Source organism: Protopterus annectens, chromosome 12.part0 (genome assembly GCF_019279795.1).
Source record: "Protopterus annectens isolate FY-2018-M chromosome 12.part0, PAN1.0, whole genome shotgun sequence".
Lineage (NCBI taxonomy): Eukaryota > Metazoa > Chordata > Ceratodontiformes > Protopteridae > Protopterus > Protopterus annectens.
The window spans coordinates 577,035,384-577,055,335 of NC_056746.1; the positions used below are offsets into that span (position 1 = coordinate 577,035,384).

Consider the following 19,952-nt stretch of genomic DNA (forward strand, 5'->3'; position numbering starts at 1 on the left):
GCATATCATTAGCATATCTTGCCTTTTGAACTACTTGCAGCAATCGGCACTGTGTGTGTGTGTGTGTGTGTGTGTGTGTGTGTGTGTGTGTGTGTGTGTGTGTGTGTGTGTGTGTGTGCTTGTGTCTCTCTCTCCTGCACTCATGCAAGCACACATGATTTTTTTACTTTTTTGTTTTTTTAATTTAATTTTGTTTTTATTTTATGCTGTTTATCGAGTATAAAAGAGTGGAATTTGATTGTTTTTATAGTCCAGTATTCATGGCAGTTTAATATGCTGCTGTGAAGTGGTGGACTCTTTTCAGTATACTTTTCCTGCACATTAACACCCTGCTAGAGAATGATCTTTCTTCAATCAGGTTAGTGGTGTCAAGTCACCCATTCTTTAAGATATTTTGATGATGCAGGAATATATATATATATATATATATATATATATATATATATATAGTATATATATCTATATAGACAGATATATATGTATCTCTATTGATTGAGTTTTCAGAAACTCGAAATTCATATGGTTGAGACCATATGATCGAGTTTTTGAAAACTCAAAGCTTTTGAATGAAGATTGAGGTATAGCGAGGATTAGGAACTTTACCCTTTTCTTCTGTAGTGTGATCTTGGTGTTAGTATATATAATTTGCAGGGGGTGTGGTGGGTGCAGGGGGGCTTGCCCCCCTGCATAAACATAAAGAAAATAGATATTTGTGTTCTTTTTTTTTTTGATGTTCGCGTTTTTGGAAACTCAGTCGTATGGTCTCATCCATATGAATTTCAAGTTTCTGAAAACTCGATCATCTGACATAGATCAATAGACATACACACACACACACACACACACACACACACACACACACACACATATATATATATATATATATATATATATATATATATATAATAGATGTAATGGCACTGATGACAGATTAACCCAACATAAGACATGAAATAAAGTGACTTAATAAGAATAAGTACAGTTATCACAACTATACCCTCCTATATCATCTCATCTCCTTTATCTTCCTTGTGCCTTCTCTGCTCCTTCCTTGCTTTAGGCTGCTCTAACTCTTTATCTTATCTTCCTGTGTCCTAGATTTTGAGCAAGTCTTTATGGTAACAAATATTCTTAGGTAAAACCTGACCATCTATGCATACTAATGATATTGCACTGGATATACTTCCCTGTATGTAAAAAAATGTTTTGTATACAACCAATGTAGCTGTTATTTATAATCAAAACTCTTTTGTAAATTATGTAACTTATATCAAGGATGTTTGAATAATTGAACTGTTGCTCATGAATGAAATTGACTGTAAATGATGAAACTATGTAAGTGATGTCCATGATGCCTGTATAATGGAACTTTTCTCCTTGAGCCTATGCTGAAAAAGGTCACTGCTCAGTCAGTCTTTTCCAGTAAACAAACACCAATAAATAAACAAATTAGGCAGTAACTTTTTTTTTGAGTACATAAAGCCAGGTGCTTTAATTATTGACTTCACAAATACTGCTTACAGTAGTTTGAAAGCCATAACTAACTGGGAAGAACTAGCTGATGACATCTTTTTCATTGCGGCAGACGTACTGAACCTTAGTTATGATAGTGTTAAGCTATTCTCAGAGCAACTGTTTCCATTATTTTGATCTATTTTCTTTGTACAATAGAATATGTATTACAGCATGGCTTGGAAGAGATTAATTTGATTAAGCTATCAAAGTTTATTAATTAAACACTACAAATATAAGCAAAAAAATAGTACTTACTAAAAAATAAAAAAACTGAGTGAAGACCTTAGCGTATTTAAACCTGTATAAAACTATGGCCAAAACTGAATCTTGAGATGCTCACATATTACTTTACTAACTTATGATAAGTGTTAATATTACCAGTGTGTAAAAACTGGAGGTAGGCAGACTGGAAGTATTCCTACACAAGTTTATCATCTCCCAGTTAGTCTCTTCTAACCCCTGGCACTGAAACCTGGGTATTGATATTCACAATATTATCAACTTTCCTATAATCAGACTTATTATCTGTTACTGATAATTAGGAATGAACATGCCAAACATTCTCTTTCTAGAGTAACTTCTCAGTCAAGTAGGGAATGCGTTAATATTTATCTTAGGTGACTTCACCTCCTCTTAGATAAATTGATTTAATTGGTTCACTAGATCTCACTGTGAGGCTGACTTTACTGATTCCATAAATAAACAATTTGCATAATCAAACTCCTTTCCCACGTGAGAGATGCAAATACCTTTTACTTGGTCTTTATGAATATTTGTAATTTTTTAACAAACCTTGAAGCTTTACAACTACTAGCTAACTCATACCATGGGTAGATAGGTGGTATACTTTACTATTCCAGTTGTTCTTAAAATAACCTTTAGAATTGTTTTCTGTAATTACAAAAGTCTTAATCTACAGTAATCCAGTGACTGTGTTAATGGTATTAACTGTCAGGATTTATGTACTGGCTGTAGCACCAAGGATGGTCCAAGTTACTAGAAATGTGTTGTGTTACATTAAATTAAGTCAGCAGAAAGATATAAAGCTGTTGGTCATAAAATATTCTCATTGCCTTGATGGAAATTGCCTTAGAAGACTAGTTGAAAATGTGAAACAATAATTGTCCAGTCACTAATTAAGGTTAACAAGTCCTCTAGCATGGGATTTGATACTTATTCTGGCATCATTAATACAGTTAAATAGACCTTAAAACAAATGCTTTACTAACACAATCTAATTCTTTATTTCAAAAAAGTACAGTTGCAAGTGAGTGGAAGCTATCCATTGTGGTTCCTATCCATCTGGGTAGTAGATCTGGTTAAAATTATAGACAATCAGCCTTATGTCAGTTACTAGCAAGTGCTTTGTGAATGCCTGATTTCATTACTCAAACAAGGCAAAATGTATACACCTTTGTTGGATTTATCACTATATGATTTCATAAATGATCTAGTCTAAATGGCATGTCATATTTGTATGAGACAGTCAGCTTCTATTAGATATGGGTCTTTCCGTAATGGCAGTTAGCATTTGACATCGACAAAAGTTTTGATATGTTGCTACATAATGGCATTATTCACAGTTTAGTTGTTCTTCAGATGAAATGATATAAGGTTGATTGAATGGTGATGACTGGATAATAGGTCACAAAGACTAATCCTTTTGGGTAGTTGTTTTGAAGGGGAAACAGGAGTCCCTCAAAGACTAGCACTGGGGCTTTTACTTCTTAATAAAGTCTTTGCATCTTTTCCAGTAACAGTTAAGATGATGGATCTTGAAGTAGACAGAAGACATAAAGATAGTGTGTGTGATATCATCAAATAATAATATGGACTTGATCAATACATATTTGGACAGGAATAATATCTGAATGCCAGAACTGGCCTTTATAGAAATTATACAGATTTTTAAAAAGAGGAAGAAGACAAGAGTATCTTTAGATTATAGGATAAATAGAAACAGACTAGAAGTATTAAAGTTGAAGAGAAATACCAAATAATAATATTAAATAGGAATAATAATTTTCACAGCAACAGAAGGTATATTTTTGTCACTAAAATGAAGATTCCGTAATTGACTACTTCATAATAAAGTAATGAAGTAATTAACAAATGTGACATTAAGATGGAAATAGACCTCTACCTTTAATTCTGAAATATAATTTGAGCATAAAACAGGAGTAACTTGGAATATGAACTTCATATTAAAAAAAAAAAAAAAAAGAAAGCTTGGGAATAATAAAGAACTAAAAATGGCATGTTAACCAGAAACCAAAAAATAGAACAAGACAAGATGAGATGTACCAGGATAATTCAAGAAGAAATATGTTTTATTATGATTAAGCGCTTTCATCTATACACAAGGTGAATCAGACTTCATCAGAATTTGTTAAAAACAGTATCAAGTGCTCTGTTTAAAGCAATTCAGATAATTAGTTGACTTCTCTTTCTTAAAAGAGACATACATATTTAAAAACTTTAACAAAATATGAATATATGTTTTCATGGGTGTAAATAATAAAAATACATCTTGCTTTTATTTTACAACTTATCTGCCTGTAACCTCAACACATTGGCAATAGAGACTGCATCATTAATGCCAGGAGGATCGGCTGCATTCAGTAGTAGCTGCCATCTTAGTTCCTTGTATTCTAATATGTTTTCCCAACCCCTCCACCAGGAGAAATATCAACTTTATCTATAATAAAAAAAAAACTTTTAAAATTGTCACATCGAGTGGAATGTTTATAAAGTGCATTGCTAATAACTTTCGTTTTTTTATCATTCTAATGCTCATATATCCTTTGGCTCAACTGCCTCTCTGTTTTACTCACATAAAAGGCATCATAGGATGGCTTTACTCTTACAGTTACATGCTTCAGGGCAGGATATTGCCCATGGGTGGTTGGCTGCAATTACATATGAGCCTTCATAAATATATTTATAATATTTACATGCACCACACTTTGACATCCCTCCCCCCATTGAGAGCCATTAAAGTCTGTTCTTTCTTCTTTTCAAAGATCCCCTTCAAACTTCTGCCTCTCTTATATACAAATCTAGGGCTTGTTCCTAAGATCTTAGTGTTGGCATCTGTTATGACTGTATTCTTCCATTTTTTTTAATAATTTATGTTAGTATAGAATTTGGCCCAGTATGCATACTTAGAACAACCATTGTGTTAGAAAAATTATTATTGTTCTGATTTAGTGTCCTTATACTAACTTCAGTCAGTTGTTACTTAATAAAGGGAGGAAGTCTTTATTCCTTTATTCCACTATTTCCATAGATGCCTGTTCTATGAGTTTGGGTTTATAATCCCTTGCAATAAACATTTGTTTCATTTTAGCAAGCTCTTGCAAGAACACTTAGTCTTCACTCACCAGCTTTTATAACCTAATACTTCCTCCTTTTATTATGTTCTTTTTCCATCATGTAGAGTGGTTACTAGAAAAATCTAGGAAGGCATTGGAATAAGTTGGTTTTCTGCATAATGAGGAACAGAATACCGTTTTCAATGTCTTTATACAATATTACATTCAAATAATTAATTTTAGTCTTGAAATATATTGTATACCAGTTTTAAAAGGAAGTGATAGATTGTAAATATGCAAAAAATCTGTTAAAACTATTTCATCTCCTGACCACATTAAAAAGATGCAATTCAAAAATGTTTTAAGATGACTGAAATACCAAGTTGTTTCCCATTGCTGTAGTACCACATTGGCATTAATAATGCAGTCTCTATTGTGAGTGATTTGAGGCTGTGGGCAGCCAAGTTGCAAAATAAAAGCAAGGTGTTTGATCTAGTTTGGTTTCAAAAGCTAAGGAGGGTTAGCCCTGGTTAATGTTTGAAGAGGTAACTGTTTTAAAATATCATTGTGTCATTGTTGTAAGAAAACATTTTTTAATGCATGTATTTTCTTTCATTATAAAATGTTTTATCATCACAATTCATTTTAATGTAATTCAGTTGAGTTTTTTATATACACCTGTATTTTTATAGTTATTTACACTCGAGTAACTGAATATGTATACATATTTTGTTAAAATTTTTAAATTTGTATGTATCTTTAAGAAAAGAGATCAGCCTTATATTATTATTTGAAGTGCTTTAAATAGAGAACTTGGTGCTATTTTTAACAGATTCTGATAAAGTCTGGTTCAACTTGTATACAGATGAAAGCACTTAACCATAATAAACTGCATTTCTTCTTAGATTATCCTGGTGCTTCTCATCTTGATAGCACAGTTGTGTTAGTTTTTCAGTAATAAAAAACTCATTGTAGCTTAAGGCATTTCTGCAGTTACGTCCGACTGATGCCTCGAGGCATTAACTATGGCTTGTTCGTATTTGCATTATTAATTTCAAAACCAGGCAACATGCAAGATATAAGAAGATTACATCTTCCAGCCTATACATTGACTTTAGTGCACATAAAAACAGTTAATATTATTTGTATACTATTTATTGTATAATAATAATTTTCATATTTCTCTAAATATCTCAACAATCAAGTGGCACAGCTAGAACTTCTTAGTCTCATATTAATGGTCACAGCTGTATGAAAAAAAATGGTGCTGCCAGTATATGTGCTGATTACATGATTACTGAGATATAAGTTGTTTATTCAACATTACAAAATCCATATTTACTGTGATTGTTGCAGCTTATAAAATCCAGTTTAAAGCTTAGAATTGAATGAATAAAACTACTGTAAAGGTTACTTTATGCTGAATAGTTTGCTATTTAATGTTTTCTAGTAACACTTATGGTTAGAGGGATGAACATTTGTTTGAACTGAGAGGTGGTTTCTTCATTTCTTTAAAGACTCAGGCCATGCCCATTGGGATTTAAAGTACAAACTCAAAAGAGCTCCATTGGAGGGAATGAGGATGTAAGGAAACTGAGATAAATGAAATTCAAGAAAAAATTTAGTGAAAAGTTCAAAAAATAAATTTCAGTTTGGGAGACGTTAAAGAGTTTCAGAGCAAAAAAGATCAACATTTACTCTACAGCATTGTGATACCTGCAGAAAGATATTGCTTTATCGGTACTGTCTAAACAGCTAAAAAACCTGCACAAAATTCACCACAGGCCTGCTGTTGGAGAAGAAGATTTCAATTTCCAATAACAGTATGACATTGCAATCAAATTTTTCCACTGGTGTGCCAGATGATATCCAAATCATGCATATGCATATACTCTTTTGGAATGTGAGTTTGTGCTTACTTAGGAATTCAGCAAAGCACTAGCTTGTTTTAGTAATGCAACTTGTCATTATAATGTTTGGTATGATATATGATTAAACAAAAAAACTCAGCGTAGCAGAAATGTATTTCTATCGTAAGGAGTGGAATTTCTGGTCAGAAACTCCTAAATCAGATACTCTAGTTTCTGCAGCTGTCCTCAAGAAGGTTTCAGCTCCTGAGAGCTCTGTGTTTCTTCCATCAGAAAAGGAGTCCAAAGGGATTGACTGCTTAAGGAAATGAGTTTATTTGTTTACCTTTTGTTCCTTAATGTTGCTAAGCTACCTAGTATGCATGGTATCTTTCCAACAGGACATATCTAATGAAATGCACAAATCACTAGATAGTTACTAAGTGATCCTACCAAGATAAACTTGTGGCCTCCGTCCAGCTGTTTCTCAGACAACTAACCTCATGATGTACTTTGTTTATAATACCACAGATGATTTGGCTAGAATGGGGTATCAGGCATTGTCATATGCCAGCATGCAAGACTAACTACGCTAGGAACATTGAAATAATTTGCATGAATTCCCAACCTCAAAGGCTGTTGCTTTTTTGGTCTAAAATAAAGACACATCTAGAAAATATGGAGAAGGAGGTGAAAAAACTTTCACTGCTGTGTGTGTAAGGTTTCAGCCATCTCAGTGCTCTTTTTTCCTGGATGCAGATGAGTCCATGTCATATGTGATTTTAAATGTCATACAGAGTAAAAGAATCAGCAGTAATTTGTAAGGATCTCCAGCTCTCAGATCAATTTATCGAGAGGCTGTGATCCCATAAGAAAGGTCTGAGGGAAAAAATCAACTAACAGGGTAAATTCCACAGAGATTGTGGTCAACAATTACCCTGAGGCCTTGCCTGATTGTGCTGGTCCGAAAGCAATCAGAGAACTGCCTGTTTCTCTGCCTGTCTGCAAATTTGTCACAAAGGGCAGGTGGCTAAAGATAGTGATAAAGAGAAGATAAAAGATACCGTTTTATACAAGATCAGCTATACAAATCTTACTCTTTCCTTTTGCTCCACCCGATCAAAAAAAGCAACAAAAAGGGAGCTACTCAGATTTGTCCACAAAGGAGCCACACAAGATCCAACCAGATTAGAAAGTCCAGGATTTTAGAATGGGGCTGTGTGGGGGTGCATAGCCCCCACCTTGTTGTTTTATATTGTATTTTACCAAAAACTTCAAAACAATACATTTTAAACAATAGACATGCATAGTTGCAACACCAATGACTTAACTCTCTCCAGAAGACAATATGTACTCAAACTAAGTGGGGGCTATGCCACCCACACCCCCAATGTAGGGTGGGTTGTGCACCCCACACCCCCACCTAACTATATATTCTAACTCCAGGTTTGCATTACAGTGGGAAAAAGGGCATATACCTTTTACTTGCCTTACAGTACTCTACACAGTGTCATGTATACTAACTCCAGTTCAGTGAAATGAGTTTTCAGTAATTTGAGTTTTCAGCAAAGTGGTCGGGGTGAAATGAAATTCAGTGAAATGAGAAACAACAAAACAAAGTAGACCCATATATATATATATATATATATATATATATATGTATATATATATATATATATATATATATATATATATATATGGGTCTACTTCATTTGATCAAAAGACCATTTGACCTAAACTCATTTGATCGAAATTTCATTTGATCAAAAACCAGTATTCAAGGCATAAAACTGGGATTTGTCCCCCTCCCCAATGTCGTGCGACCCTGGAGTTGGTATATATAGTTGGGGGGTGTGGGGGGCACAGCCCCCCACCTAGTTTCCTTTAAAAGAAAAAAATAACACCAAAAATACAGATTTTACTGCGCCCCCCACACCCCCCTTAACTATATATATATATATATATATATATATATATATATATATATATATATATATATATATATATATATATATATATATATATATATATATATATACCAACTCAGTCGCACAACATCGGGGAGGGGGACAAATCCCTGTTATTTGCCTTGAATACTGGTTTTTGATCAAATGAAATTTTGATCAAATGGGTTTAGGTCAACTAGTCTTTCGAGCAAATGAAGTAGACCCATATATATATATATATATATATATATATATATATATATATATATATATATATATATATATACACACACACACACACACATATATATATATATATATATATATATATATATACATATATATATATATATATATATATATATATGTATATATATATATATATATATATATATATATATACACACACACACACACACACACACACACACACACACACACATAAATGTATATATCCACACACATATATATATATATATATATATATATATATATATATATATGTATGTACATATACGTATATATATATATATATATATATATATATATATATATATATATATATATATATATATATATATATATACACACACACACACACACACACACACACACACACACACACACACACACACACGTACGTATACCTATTTTTTTTTAACTTTATTGGATTTAGAGTGTTACATGGTAGCTCATGTTAGGTGACACGTTAACTTTGAAATTCTTTATCTGTCATTAAATTTTATTTTCTATTATTGATATCTAACTGTAAGGAAGATTTTTATAATTTTTTGAGAACAAGAAACAATTTTTGATGTGTTATTATAAACTGTTACTCTCGTATATTAAGTACAAGATTTTTAATTGTACTTGTCAAAGTGCCAATCACATTTCATCAGAGTTTGTTAAGTAAATTATCTTTACCCCAGTTGAAGCAGAATACTTATCTATAGACAAATCAAATTAACATCTTCTGCATAATTTTATGATAAAACTGAGGATGACTTTAGAACTCAATTCTAAATTTGCATTAAATATTTTATTTTATGAAATTATTAATTGTAAACTATCTATCCTGGTGAAGAGAAAAGAATCTCTAATAATTTTATGAATCATCAAAAATAAATTTCCAATAATAAAGGATACATAAGTATGTTTCCATTTTATAAAGGTTTTTATGACGTAATCATTATTGTGTACCATGTATGGCCAGTAAACTGCACCCATAATATGTACTTTTATTATAATGAGATGGGCTGGAGAAGGTGATCCATTATATCACACTTTATCAATTATATAAGGATTACAGTAATTCAGATTAAATTTTATTATCAGGCATATTTATCTCCTCAAAGGATTTTGAACAAATGTTTATTTCATGGGATAAATTATAGGATTGTGGTATAACAAATGACTCTTTCAGACTTGGTGGCTGTGTCCTGGAAATCCCTTTTTTTTCGGAGTTGGTTGCTGTGCCTTAGTATCGGACTGTGGAGCTAGTGATTTTCTTCTTTTGAAAAGCAACACATGAACATATATGTTTTGCTGCTAGACGATTTTAGTACAGAGAGAGTAGGTTTGTGGATAACTAAAATATATTATATTTCTTGGTTATAACAATTAATAAAGTAGTGAATGTCTTCCATCATTTTTTCCCTATGCCTTCTAACTATCATATCTTCTCGTTTTCAGTCTCTGTATCCCATTTATTTATCATATTGGATTAAACACTGTACTGTAGATCACCCCATTGTGCAGCACTCCAGATCACCCCATTGCGTGATCCTAATCTTGACTGGAGATTTATCTTTTGGTTCCTACACTTTTGTAATAACTAAGCTGGGAGGTAATAGCTGACTGTTGTTTGGCTGCCATCCAAGCAGGCACAGGCTTTCTTCCAAAACTGGGCCTAACTCACTGCACAAATGGCCCTAATACATATGCTATTGAACTGGGACTACTGTACCAGCCCAGTGTGAGCCTGAACCCTGGCTACAGTGCTGACACACTGGTTGACAAGTTAAGGAATTCATTCTGGTCATTTATGCTGCAATGCCTATCCTGTCTGTGGTTAGCACAGCAGCAGACTAGGCTGCCTCCCTCCTCTAAGGTGGGCAAGTTAGCACTGGCTGCTTCCTGTTAGCTGCCATTGCTGTCATCACTCTCACCATTGCTGCCATTTCCATAGCACTTTTACCCTACTCAGTACTGAACTGGCTGGGTCATAAGAATCTATCCCTACATGTCACACAGTCATTATGTAAGTTTTTGTTTCTTTTGGAGTTTTTCTCTCTGGTCTCTGCTTTAGGTTTCCTGCCCAGTTGGACATATTAGATTACCAAAATGCATTAAATGAACTAAAGTATACTAGGTCAACTGATCACAGAGGAACATTGTTATATTATATAGCTATGATGTACCATGTTGGTATTTCTTTCAGATCAAACAGAGAATGTAAGCAGAACCTGGAGATGGACTGGTCTGATAAATTTGAAGCATACAACACTGATGTTAAGTGTGGCAAATACAACAATCAGAGCACTGATGTACAATACCATCTCAGCTCAGCTAAATTTGAAGACAAGTAAGCTATGATTAAATATATTAAACAATAATGCATTTACATTTTTGTATAAATGTGTTTATTTTATTGGTATACCTTCTTAGCTGTTTGTTGCACTTTTTTGACTGCATATATCTCAGTGAGTGTGTGGCCTTTTTAAGGCTAACTTGGGGTTATGAGATGTGTTTATACTGACCAAGACAAATTTAGCTGGATTATAGGAAACTTTCCTATTTTCCATTTGGTGATAAACATGTGTCATGATGGAAAACCTAGTACCTCTTTCTCAAAACTTACTTTTCTGTTATTTCATAGTAGTGGCAGTTCATTTTTCTCTGTGGGGGAATATATCCCTCTATATTTCTTCTCTGCCCCCCAGCTTTTCATGAATACTGTACAGTCATTTGTAAATAACATATTCTTACAAAACTGAACAATTGTGCATAACAGTTTTTGTGCTGACCATCATGTGCACTAGCTTAGTTAAGAAACTTAAATAAATAAATACAATTAAAATAAACCAGACGCCAGATTTACGAAAGCTTGCATGGAGTGCAAGAAGAGTGTAGGAGCTCACGGCGGCAATATGAATGCCATGCCATCCAGGTACAGCCGGCAGGGGCGTGCACGAGAGCTGCTAAAGCTACTCTTGCACGGACAGCGTCATTGTATGCAAATTACCTCATTTGCTGCTGAAAGCTATGCAAATTAGGTAAATTTGCAATCCAGGAAACACTAACCTGTCCGTGGAAGATTAGTGTTATCTGCAGAAATGTACTCCATTGGTAACGAAGTACCATTCTGCAAATAGCTAAACGGAGCTATGACAGCTCCAAATAAAGGATGCATACAGTTGAAGAAGCATGCCAATGGGCAAATATAAGGCCATTGGCATTTAAAAATGTTTAAAATTATTAAAATGTAACACCCCCCGATCTACGATGTTTAAGCAAAGCGCAGCACCGCATAAACGTGCGGCACTTTAAAAAACAAAAAAATTATTTGAAAATAGCCCAAAATAGGCATTTTCACTAAAAAGCTTATCCTGCCATGCAGGTGAATGGCAGGCAGAAGACAACATGGCCACTGAGTAGTGGTTGCTAAGGGGGGGAAGCTCATTGTGAGAGATGTAACCATGCATTAGTAGGCAATCCTATGCAAATGATTATAAGGATAGTGAATCCCAATTTTCCCCAGCATGTAAGCCATGTCCCAAGAGTGTAAGTGTAGGAGTAGGTGAGTAGTAGAGTAGAATATAGGTGACATCATGAGGGGATATGTCAGAAAGACTGTAACCTAATTGGAGCACAGTGGCTTGTGTTTGCCCTGAGTTACTCAGGATTGCAAGAGGCGTATCTACAGTTGTCCTGTTTGAAAACCTAAAACCAAAGGTGCACACTGTTAAAAGTTCAGAAATTTCTTGCAAACATGCACACAGTGTGTGCGCGTGTTTGCGTGGCGCTGCCCCAGGCAGAAACAGAAAGGGAAAAGGAAGGAAAAGCAGTAGCAGGAAGTTAACCAAGGAGAACTAGCAGAGCTGTCAGGTGAAATATATCAGAATCAGCCAATTACACAGGCAGCAGACTAGACCAGCCCAGTCCAGCACTTTAAACTCTGCAAACAGCATTCCCCCCTGTTTTTTCCCAAGAACTCTGCAACACAGCAGTATACAAAGAGGGAAAGCTTAAAAAGCTTAAGTCAGACAAAATGTTAGGGGCTGCTCTTGCTATCATAAGCCAACATGTGCAAGGTGCTGAGGGTGGTGATGTTATGAATGCTGCTGAGCAACCAACAGTGAGGAGATGGAGAAGAGTGTGCAGACCCAGGGTAACCTACCAGGGGCTACATGAGCTGGAGATAGTGGAGCGCTGTAGGGTGGACAGAGACCTCCTGCATCAAATTGTTGAGCTGTGCCAGCCACACCTCACACACAGAACCAACAGAGGGGAACCCATCCCAGTGGATACCAAGGTATGTGTTGGCATATGAATACTAGCTACAGGTATGTTCCAGAGACCAACTGGTGATATGATGGGGATTTCACAGGCATCAGCATCCAGGGTACTCCACCGGTTCCTGGATGCCATGTCAGCACACGTTGGTGACCACGTATATTTCCTAAATTTCCGTGAGGCATTGGCCAGCAATATGCGTCTTTTCCACCAAATAGCAGAATACACTGAGGTAGTGTGTGCAATAGACTGCATGCACATATGCATCAAAGCACCACCCGGTGAGCGGGGTAGGGTCTACATCAACCGCAAGGGCTTCCCCTCCATCAACTGCCAGGTCGTGTGTGATGCCCAGGGCATAATAATGAATGTGTGTGCTGGCTGCCCTGAAAGCTATCACGATTCCCACATCTGGCATCTGATGCAGCTGTACCAGAGATTTGCCAATGGGGACATCCCTGATGGTCACCTAGTGGGGGATGCTGGATACGCACTGGAGCCGTGACTGATGACACCCATCAGAAATGCACACACACCTGAACAAGAACTCCATAATGAGGCACATGCACAAACAAGAAACATAATTGAGCGTGTGTTTGGGATGCTCAAGTCACGGTTCCGGTGCCTGGACACATCTGGTGGATCCTTGCAGTACTCACCAACTACATGTACCCAAATTGTTATGGTATGTGCCATGCTACACAATATGATCCTGCGGAAACAGCTGCAGCAGGAACAGCCCCCCACCATTGCCAAGGCCTGCACAGGCACAGCGTGACTCAGAGGAAGAACAACCTGAGCCTGCCCCAGTAGGCAGAAGGAGGTGTGCGCAGTATGCCCTGGCCTTGGCAAAGAGGCAACGCTTAGCACATACACTGACTTAGTAGGAACCCTGGAAATGACACCTCTCTCTGACTCACACATACAGTAAAAGGAATGTCAAACTTGACACTACCTGTTTTCAAACATGTATAGGGAGTGTACTATGTGCACCCGACATAGGCAGCCCTGCAGCACCACCTGAGGCATGAGTGCCCTATTTTAAGCAATATAAAGCACTGCTAAGCACATTTTACCAGTATTGAGCATATTAAAATCCAATTGCTCGTAGCTATGCACCTCGGTAACCACTAACCAGTGCAATGCTGGGCAATGTTGAGCAACATTGGGCAAAGTCGAGCAAAGTCAGGTAAACATGCTCACACCTGCTTTACTGTTCCTTAACCAGTCAGGTCTGCCCAGCAGGAAAATAAAAAGCAGTGACAGGGCTCGAACTTAGGATACTGTGCACTATAGTCACAGTACTGAACCACTAAGCCATGACAGCATTTCACTGGCACAGATACAACTTAAGTCACTCACACATACCAGTGTGGGGGGGTCACATACCTAACAGTCACAGCCAGCAGGACAATTGTAGGTAAACGCAAAGACAAACAAATGCTGTATCATGCCCTCTGAACAGGCATATGAGTAACCTCCCCCCAGACCTATGCAGACAGATAACAGCAGGCCAGGCAGTATGATGTGGGTTGGGTAGGCTATGAAGTCACAAACTAATATGCGTGTTATTGGAAGCTAAGGTCTGTAGTGCAGTGGTATGCCTCAAGCCAGTACGATAGGCATCAGTACAGACTGAAATGGAGTACCTGACATAGCAGTGCAGGCCTAGCAAATGTGTATAAGTGTCAGGTGTACCTTTCATCCTATGTACACCCACAGTAACAATCAGGTGTGCCACCCATGGGTAGAAATGTACAAATAATAGCTGTCCCCCCTGTATGTAGAAATGTTGATAAGTCTATGCAAATTGACTCATGGAAGCCCTGCAGGCACAGCGTGCGTCCTGTCGATGTACAACACAAAGGTGAGCCCTGAAGTAAAAAACAACTTGATTTTTCACACACATATAGTATATATGCCCATAGTGGGCATGCTCACACACTTAAACAAATTTAGCAAATTTCAGTCAGCAACATACTGAAAGGTCATACTGGGCATGCTCACACACTTAAACAAACAAAGCAAATATCAGTCAACAACATACTGAAAGGTCATACTGGGCATGCTTACACACTTAGGCCATGTCTGAGTACAGCAGAGGGCCACACATATCTGGCAGTTGCAGTTCTTACTCCAGACACTTGTCACTATTTACCAATCCTGCCTTGCGCACACAGTGATATGAAAACAGACCCATATAATATATTGGACCCCTGTCATAATCAAACCATGTACTACAAGTACTTAAGTTGTTCATAGAAAGTGAAAATCCAAAGGTCAATAAAAATCCTAACATCATCCAAGCCATGTTCTGGCAAAAATATTGCCAAAGAGTCCATAGAGAACCATGAAGCTTTCTTTCGCTATGTCATAAATATCAATGTAAACTCATATATGTTCTGAGTCAGTGCAAAGTGTAAATGAATACATGTACATGACTGACATTGCCTACATCTTGTCAGACAGGTTTATACATATTTACCCCCTTCTCACTGACAAAAGGGCCCATTAACATACCTGGAGATTGTGAAAACCCAGAAATCACATATACAATAGTTAAACAGCTCTATCCAAACCTGAAAACACGGCATCTGTGGGATGACATGGTTTCCCTGGCTGTGTCATATGTGAACTCTGAAACAAACAGACCCTGCACCTGAACAGTCTGTTGAGACTCACCCTCTGTACAGGATATGAAGCTGTTGAATGGGTTACAGCAACATTTGGCACACTCCACAAGTGTTGGTGCACAACAGACCATGGGAACTATTGTCTTATAAGCCTAATAAGCCTGATATGCAAGGCCATGGAGTCCATCATTATGGAACTCATAAACAGAGCTATTGGGAGCCAACAAACACCCAACCCTGCCCATTTTGGTTTGGTCAGGGGCAGGTCATGGTTACTAAACCTGCTAGACAGTTTTCAAGGCAATCACCCAGGACATACATCAATGACATGAGCTACACACAGCCTACATAGACCTTGAAAGTCCTTTTCCAACATCCCACACACATGTCGTATCCACAAAATCAACAACATGTGCATAAACACGTATGTCATCTGATGGATTGTCAACTGGGGCACAGATAGATCCCACAAGGTAAGAATTGTGGTTTCCCTGTTGGACTGTAAGCTGGTAACAACTGCTGTCCCCCATGGCTCAGTCCTGGGACCCCTCCTGTCTAGTGTATACTTTTCAGAAATACAGTCAAACACATGAGGGCTACGGTTAGCAAAGTTTGTGGATGACTGCAAAAAGGTTGTCATAATCGATGTTTGGGACAACAGAGACATCCTTAAAAAGGGTCTCAGTCAGACAAATGTGGTGTCAAAATTATGGCCTCGAGCTACAATCATACAAATACCACATAGGTGCCAATGCCCTAAATATGGAGGTAATAATAAGGGATCTATGGACACATGTGGATAGTCATCTCTACTTCCAGAAATACATTCACAAAGTGGTTAGAAAATCATGCTATGTGTTCCCACAAATTGCCAAGGTCTTTGCATGTAGGTCAAAGGAGGTTCCCTCTACTCATCAGTCATCAGACCCGTGAGAGAGTATCACGGCACACTTGCAATGAATCTGACTAGGCACCTTCAGCAGTTGGAAAGACCACTGAAGTACCTCAACAAGAGGATTACTGGCCTCAAACAGTTGCCCCATGCAACAAGACTGAAGTTAACTCAGTCTGTACTCTGTTGCATGCTGTCTACTCAGGCGATCTCTGCCCAACAGACAGGTCCATGTCCAATGCAGAACTGATGTACATGCACTATCTGAAGTAAACCCAAGCTCACTGGGCCACATGTTCTAGGGATATCATCATCACAACAATAAATAGAACATGTTGGAGGGATACATTACTAACTCAGACTTCCCTTGCTTTGGAACAGGCTCCCAACCTACATTAAGCTGAGTCCCTCACTGACACTCTTCCAGAGGAGCCTTGATGAGTGTATGTGAAACTGAACTGTCACACCATGGATCACTTCATTAGCTCTATTACACAGAGGCCTAGGGAACTAACCCCATGTGTGGTGATAGCCGCACACTCTGGCCATACTAATATATGACTTCAGGCAGATAGCCTATTACCTACCTATGTACCTATATATATGTAGGGGGAACACAGTATAATAAGCCAAAGATGGATGGGCAGAGATGTGTGTAAGAGGGTGACCATGACAGGGAGCCAACCAGGACTGTCCCACCCAGCACACATCCCAATGGCACAAAAGACATGAGGTGCACATCTCGCCTACTGTACATAACAGCCACCAGTATCTTTAAGCATTACAGTGTATGTGGTCCATGTGCCTGCTGTACAACATGACTGTACAATGAAGTACACATCTACTAGCTGTAGACATGTACCTGTCACATAGGTTCATAGGTATGTAGTGGACTATCTTCACGAAGGCATATATTGGCCTAGGCAAGTTGTGCAGCTTTCACCACCCCATTGGGTAGTCTCCTAAGCCCTAGTTCTAATATTTAGTACCCTAAGCCCCTTTCTAGTGGGGCTGCTGATGTGATGCCTGGCGTGAATTGTCTGTTTCCCATCCACATATCAAGGTTCCTATTGAAGAGTCTCAGCGAGGGGCTCTGTCTGATGTACATTGGGACTCTGTTCCACAGTAAGGCAAGTGTCTGGGATGGTACTCTATCCCACCAGTATGTTGTATTCATTGTTGTGATGAGGTTCATATTCCTGGAGTGTGTAGTGTGACTCAATTCTGTTATCCATAGATGGAGCATGTTTAACAGTTATGTGTTGGACATGGCTCTATATGTTAGGCAGAGTGTGCCTCTGAGTAGGCGGTACGCAATGGAGAACAGATTTAGTTTTACCAGTTGTCTTGCATAACACAACTGTTTGAGGCCAGTAATCCTCTTGGTGAGGTACCTCTGTGGTCTCTACAGCTGCTGTATATGCTTAGTCGAGTACATCCAAAATGGTGCATTGTACTCAATGATGGGTCTGATGACTTAAGAGTAAAGGGCCACCACTACCTTTTTTGATCCTGATGCAAACCCTTTGTTGATTAGATGGGCCGCATAGGATTTCCTAATCACTTTGGCAACATGGTTGTCAAAGGAATGATGACTATCTTCTTGTGTCCCCAGATCCCTTATTACCTTGTCAGTTTTTTGGGGGTAACACTTATGTGGCAGTTTGTGGGTACTTTGTTTTCACCAAAGGGGATTACTATGCATTCTTCCACATTGAGCTTGATGCCATGATTCTGACACTACACATCTGTCTCATAGAGTCCCTTCTGGAGAATATTTGTGTCATTCGGGGAATCTATTATGGCAAACACTTTACAGTTCCCAGCAAACTTAGTCAACCACAACCCTCCTGTGTTGGCATGCACTTTTGAGAAGTCTATACCAAACAGGAGGGACCCCAGGACTGAACCCTGGGGGACACCAGTTGTTACCGGTGTAAAGTCTGACATGTAGCCAGCAACTCTTAATTTGTGGGATCTATCTGTGAGCCAGTTTGCAATCCATCTTGTGGTGTATGTATTCATGCCCAGGTTGGTGAGTTCATCTATGATACCTGACTGGAGAATGGTGTCAAAGGCTTTAGCGAGGTATAGGTAGGCTGTGTGGAGCTCATTTCAATCATCTGTAGCCTGGGTAACTGTCTCAAAGAAATCCACCCAGTTCAGGAGGCGTGATCTGCATCTGACTAAGCCAAACTGGGTATGCTCAACTGTGTGAAGGTTCCCAATGTCTTTATTGTTGACTTCCATTATGATTGGCTCCATTGCCTTGCAGATCAGACTCGTCAGGCTCATAAAGTATGAATGCCAAGGGTCTTTTGTGGCCCCACCCCTGTGGAGTGGGAAGAACATTGCTGTTCAACATTCTATGGGTACATATCCTGTAGCTAGGATGTAGAGAGAGGTGTAGGTATCCTTGATGAATATGGATACATCCCCACCCTATGTTCTATGATCCAGGTTCTGATGCTGGAAGGTATGGAATGAGTAGTATCCTGGTAGTGCTGGTGTGCTCTCTGGAGCCTTGAACTAGGTTTCTGTTACTGCACAGATATCAATATTCTCCATACTGAGAAGTGCCTCGAATGTGTGCATTTGGAGGCTGAGACTTCTGGCAATGAGTAGCATTTAGCCCACTTTGTGGTTATTTGTGTTGGTTACAGGGTTTGGTTTGTCCTGAGTGACCAGTGTTCCACACCTGAAGTCAACACCTCATTGGTCTGCTCTGACCATAAGCTAATTACCCTACATATCCACATTCTGCCCCCACTCCCCAATAAGGAAACCATGTTAAAAAATTTCTCCAAAGCTAACTTCATGCTTCTTAAGACAGTAGTGGTGAACTTCAGGACACCCATGCAGATGGACAATACAGTTACGACTACTGAATCCTACACAATTGCACTTTATAAGCACTTACATGAGTGCATGGATCGTGCTATCCCAAACAGAACCAATACGCAATCCTCCAAGAAAAGGAAGCCAATCTGGTGCCCCCCTTCCATAAACAAACTGCACAACAGAAGGAAGAAACTGTTGCAAAAGAGGGTAAAATCCCATGAATGGAGGAGCTCCCTGGTCAGCCTCAGGAAGAAGCTGCGATCCCTGATAAAATCCTCCAAAGCTAGTTATGAAAACAAAATCGGCACTGATTCTAAAGACAACCACAAAGCATTCTATAGCTATGTCAAGAATCTCAATGGCAACACTCAGATCTGCTCTGAGTTACAGCACAATGGCACTAAATATACAGACCCAACTGATATTGTCAACATCCTGGCAGATAGGAT

The 19,952-nt window shown here is 38.0% G+C and overlaps 1 protein-coding gene across 1 annotated transcript in view; it reads left to right on the forward strand.

Moving 5' to 3' along the window:
• Positions 1-19,952, forward strand: part of TEKT4 (tektin 4) — a 226,062-nt gene that overhangs the window by 70,953 nt on the left and 135,157 nt on the right. Inside the window, exon 3 of the mRNA XM_044089716.1 lies at positions 11,063-11,206. Coding sequence (XP_043945651.1) covers positions 11,063-11,206 — 144 coding nt within the window. The remainder of the gene's footprint in view (positions 1-11,062; positions 11,207-19,952) is intronic.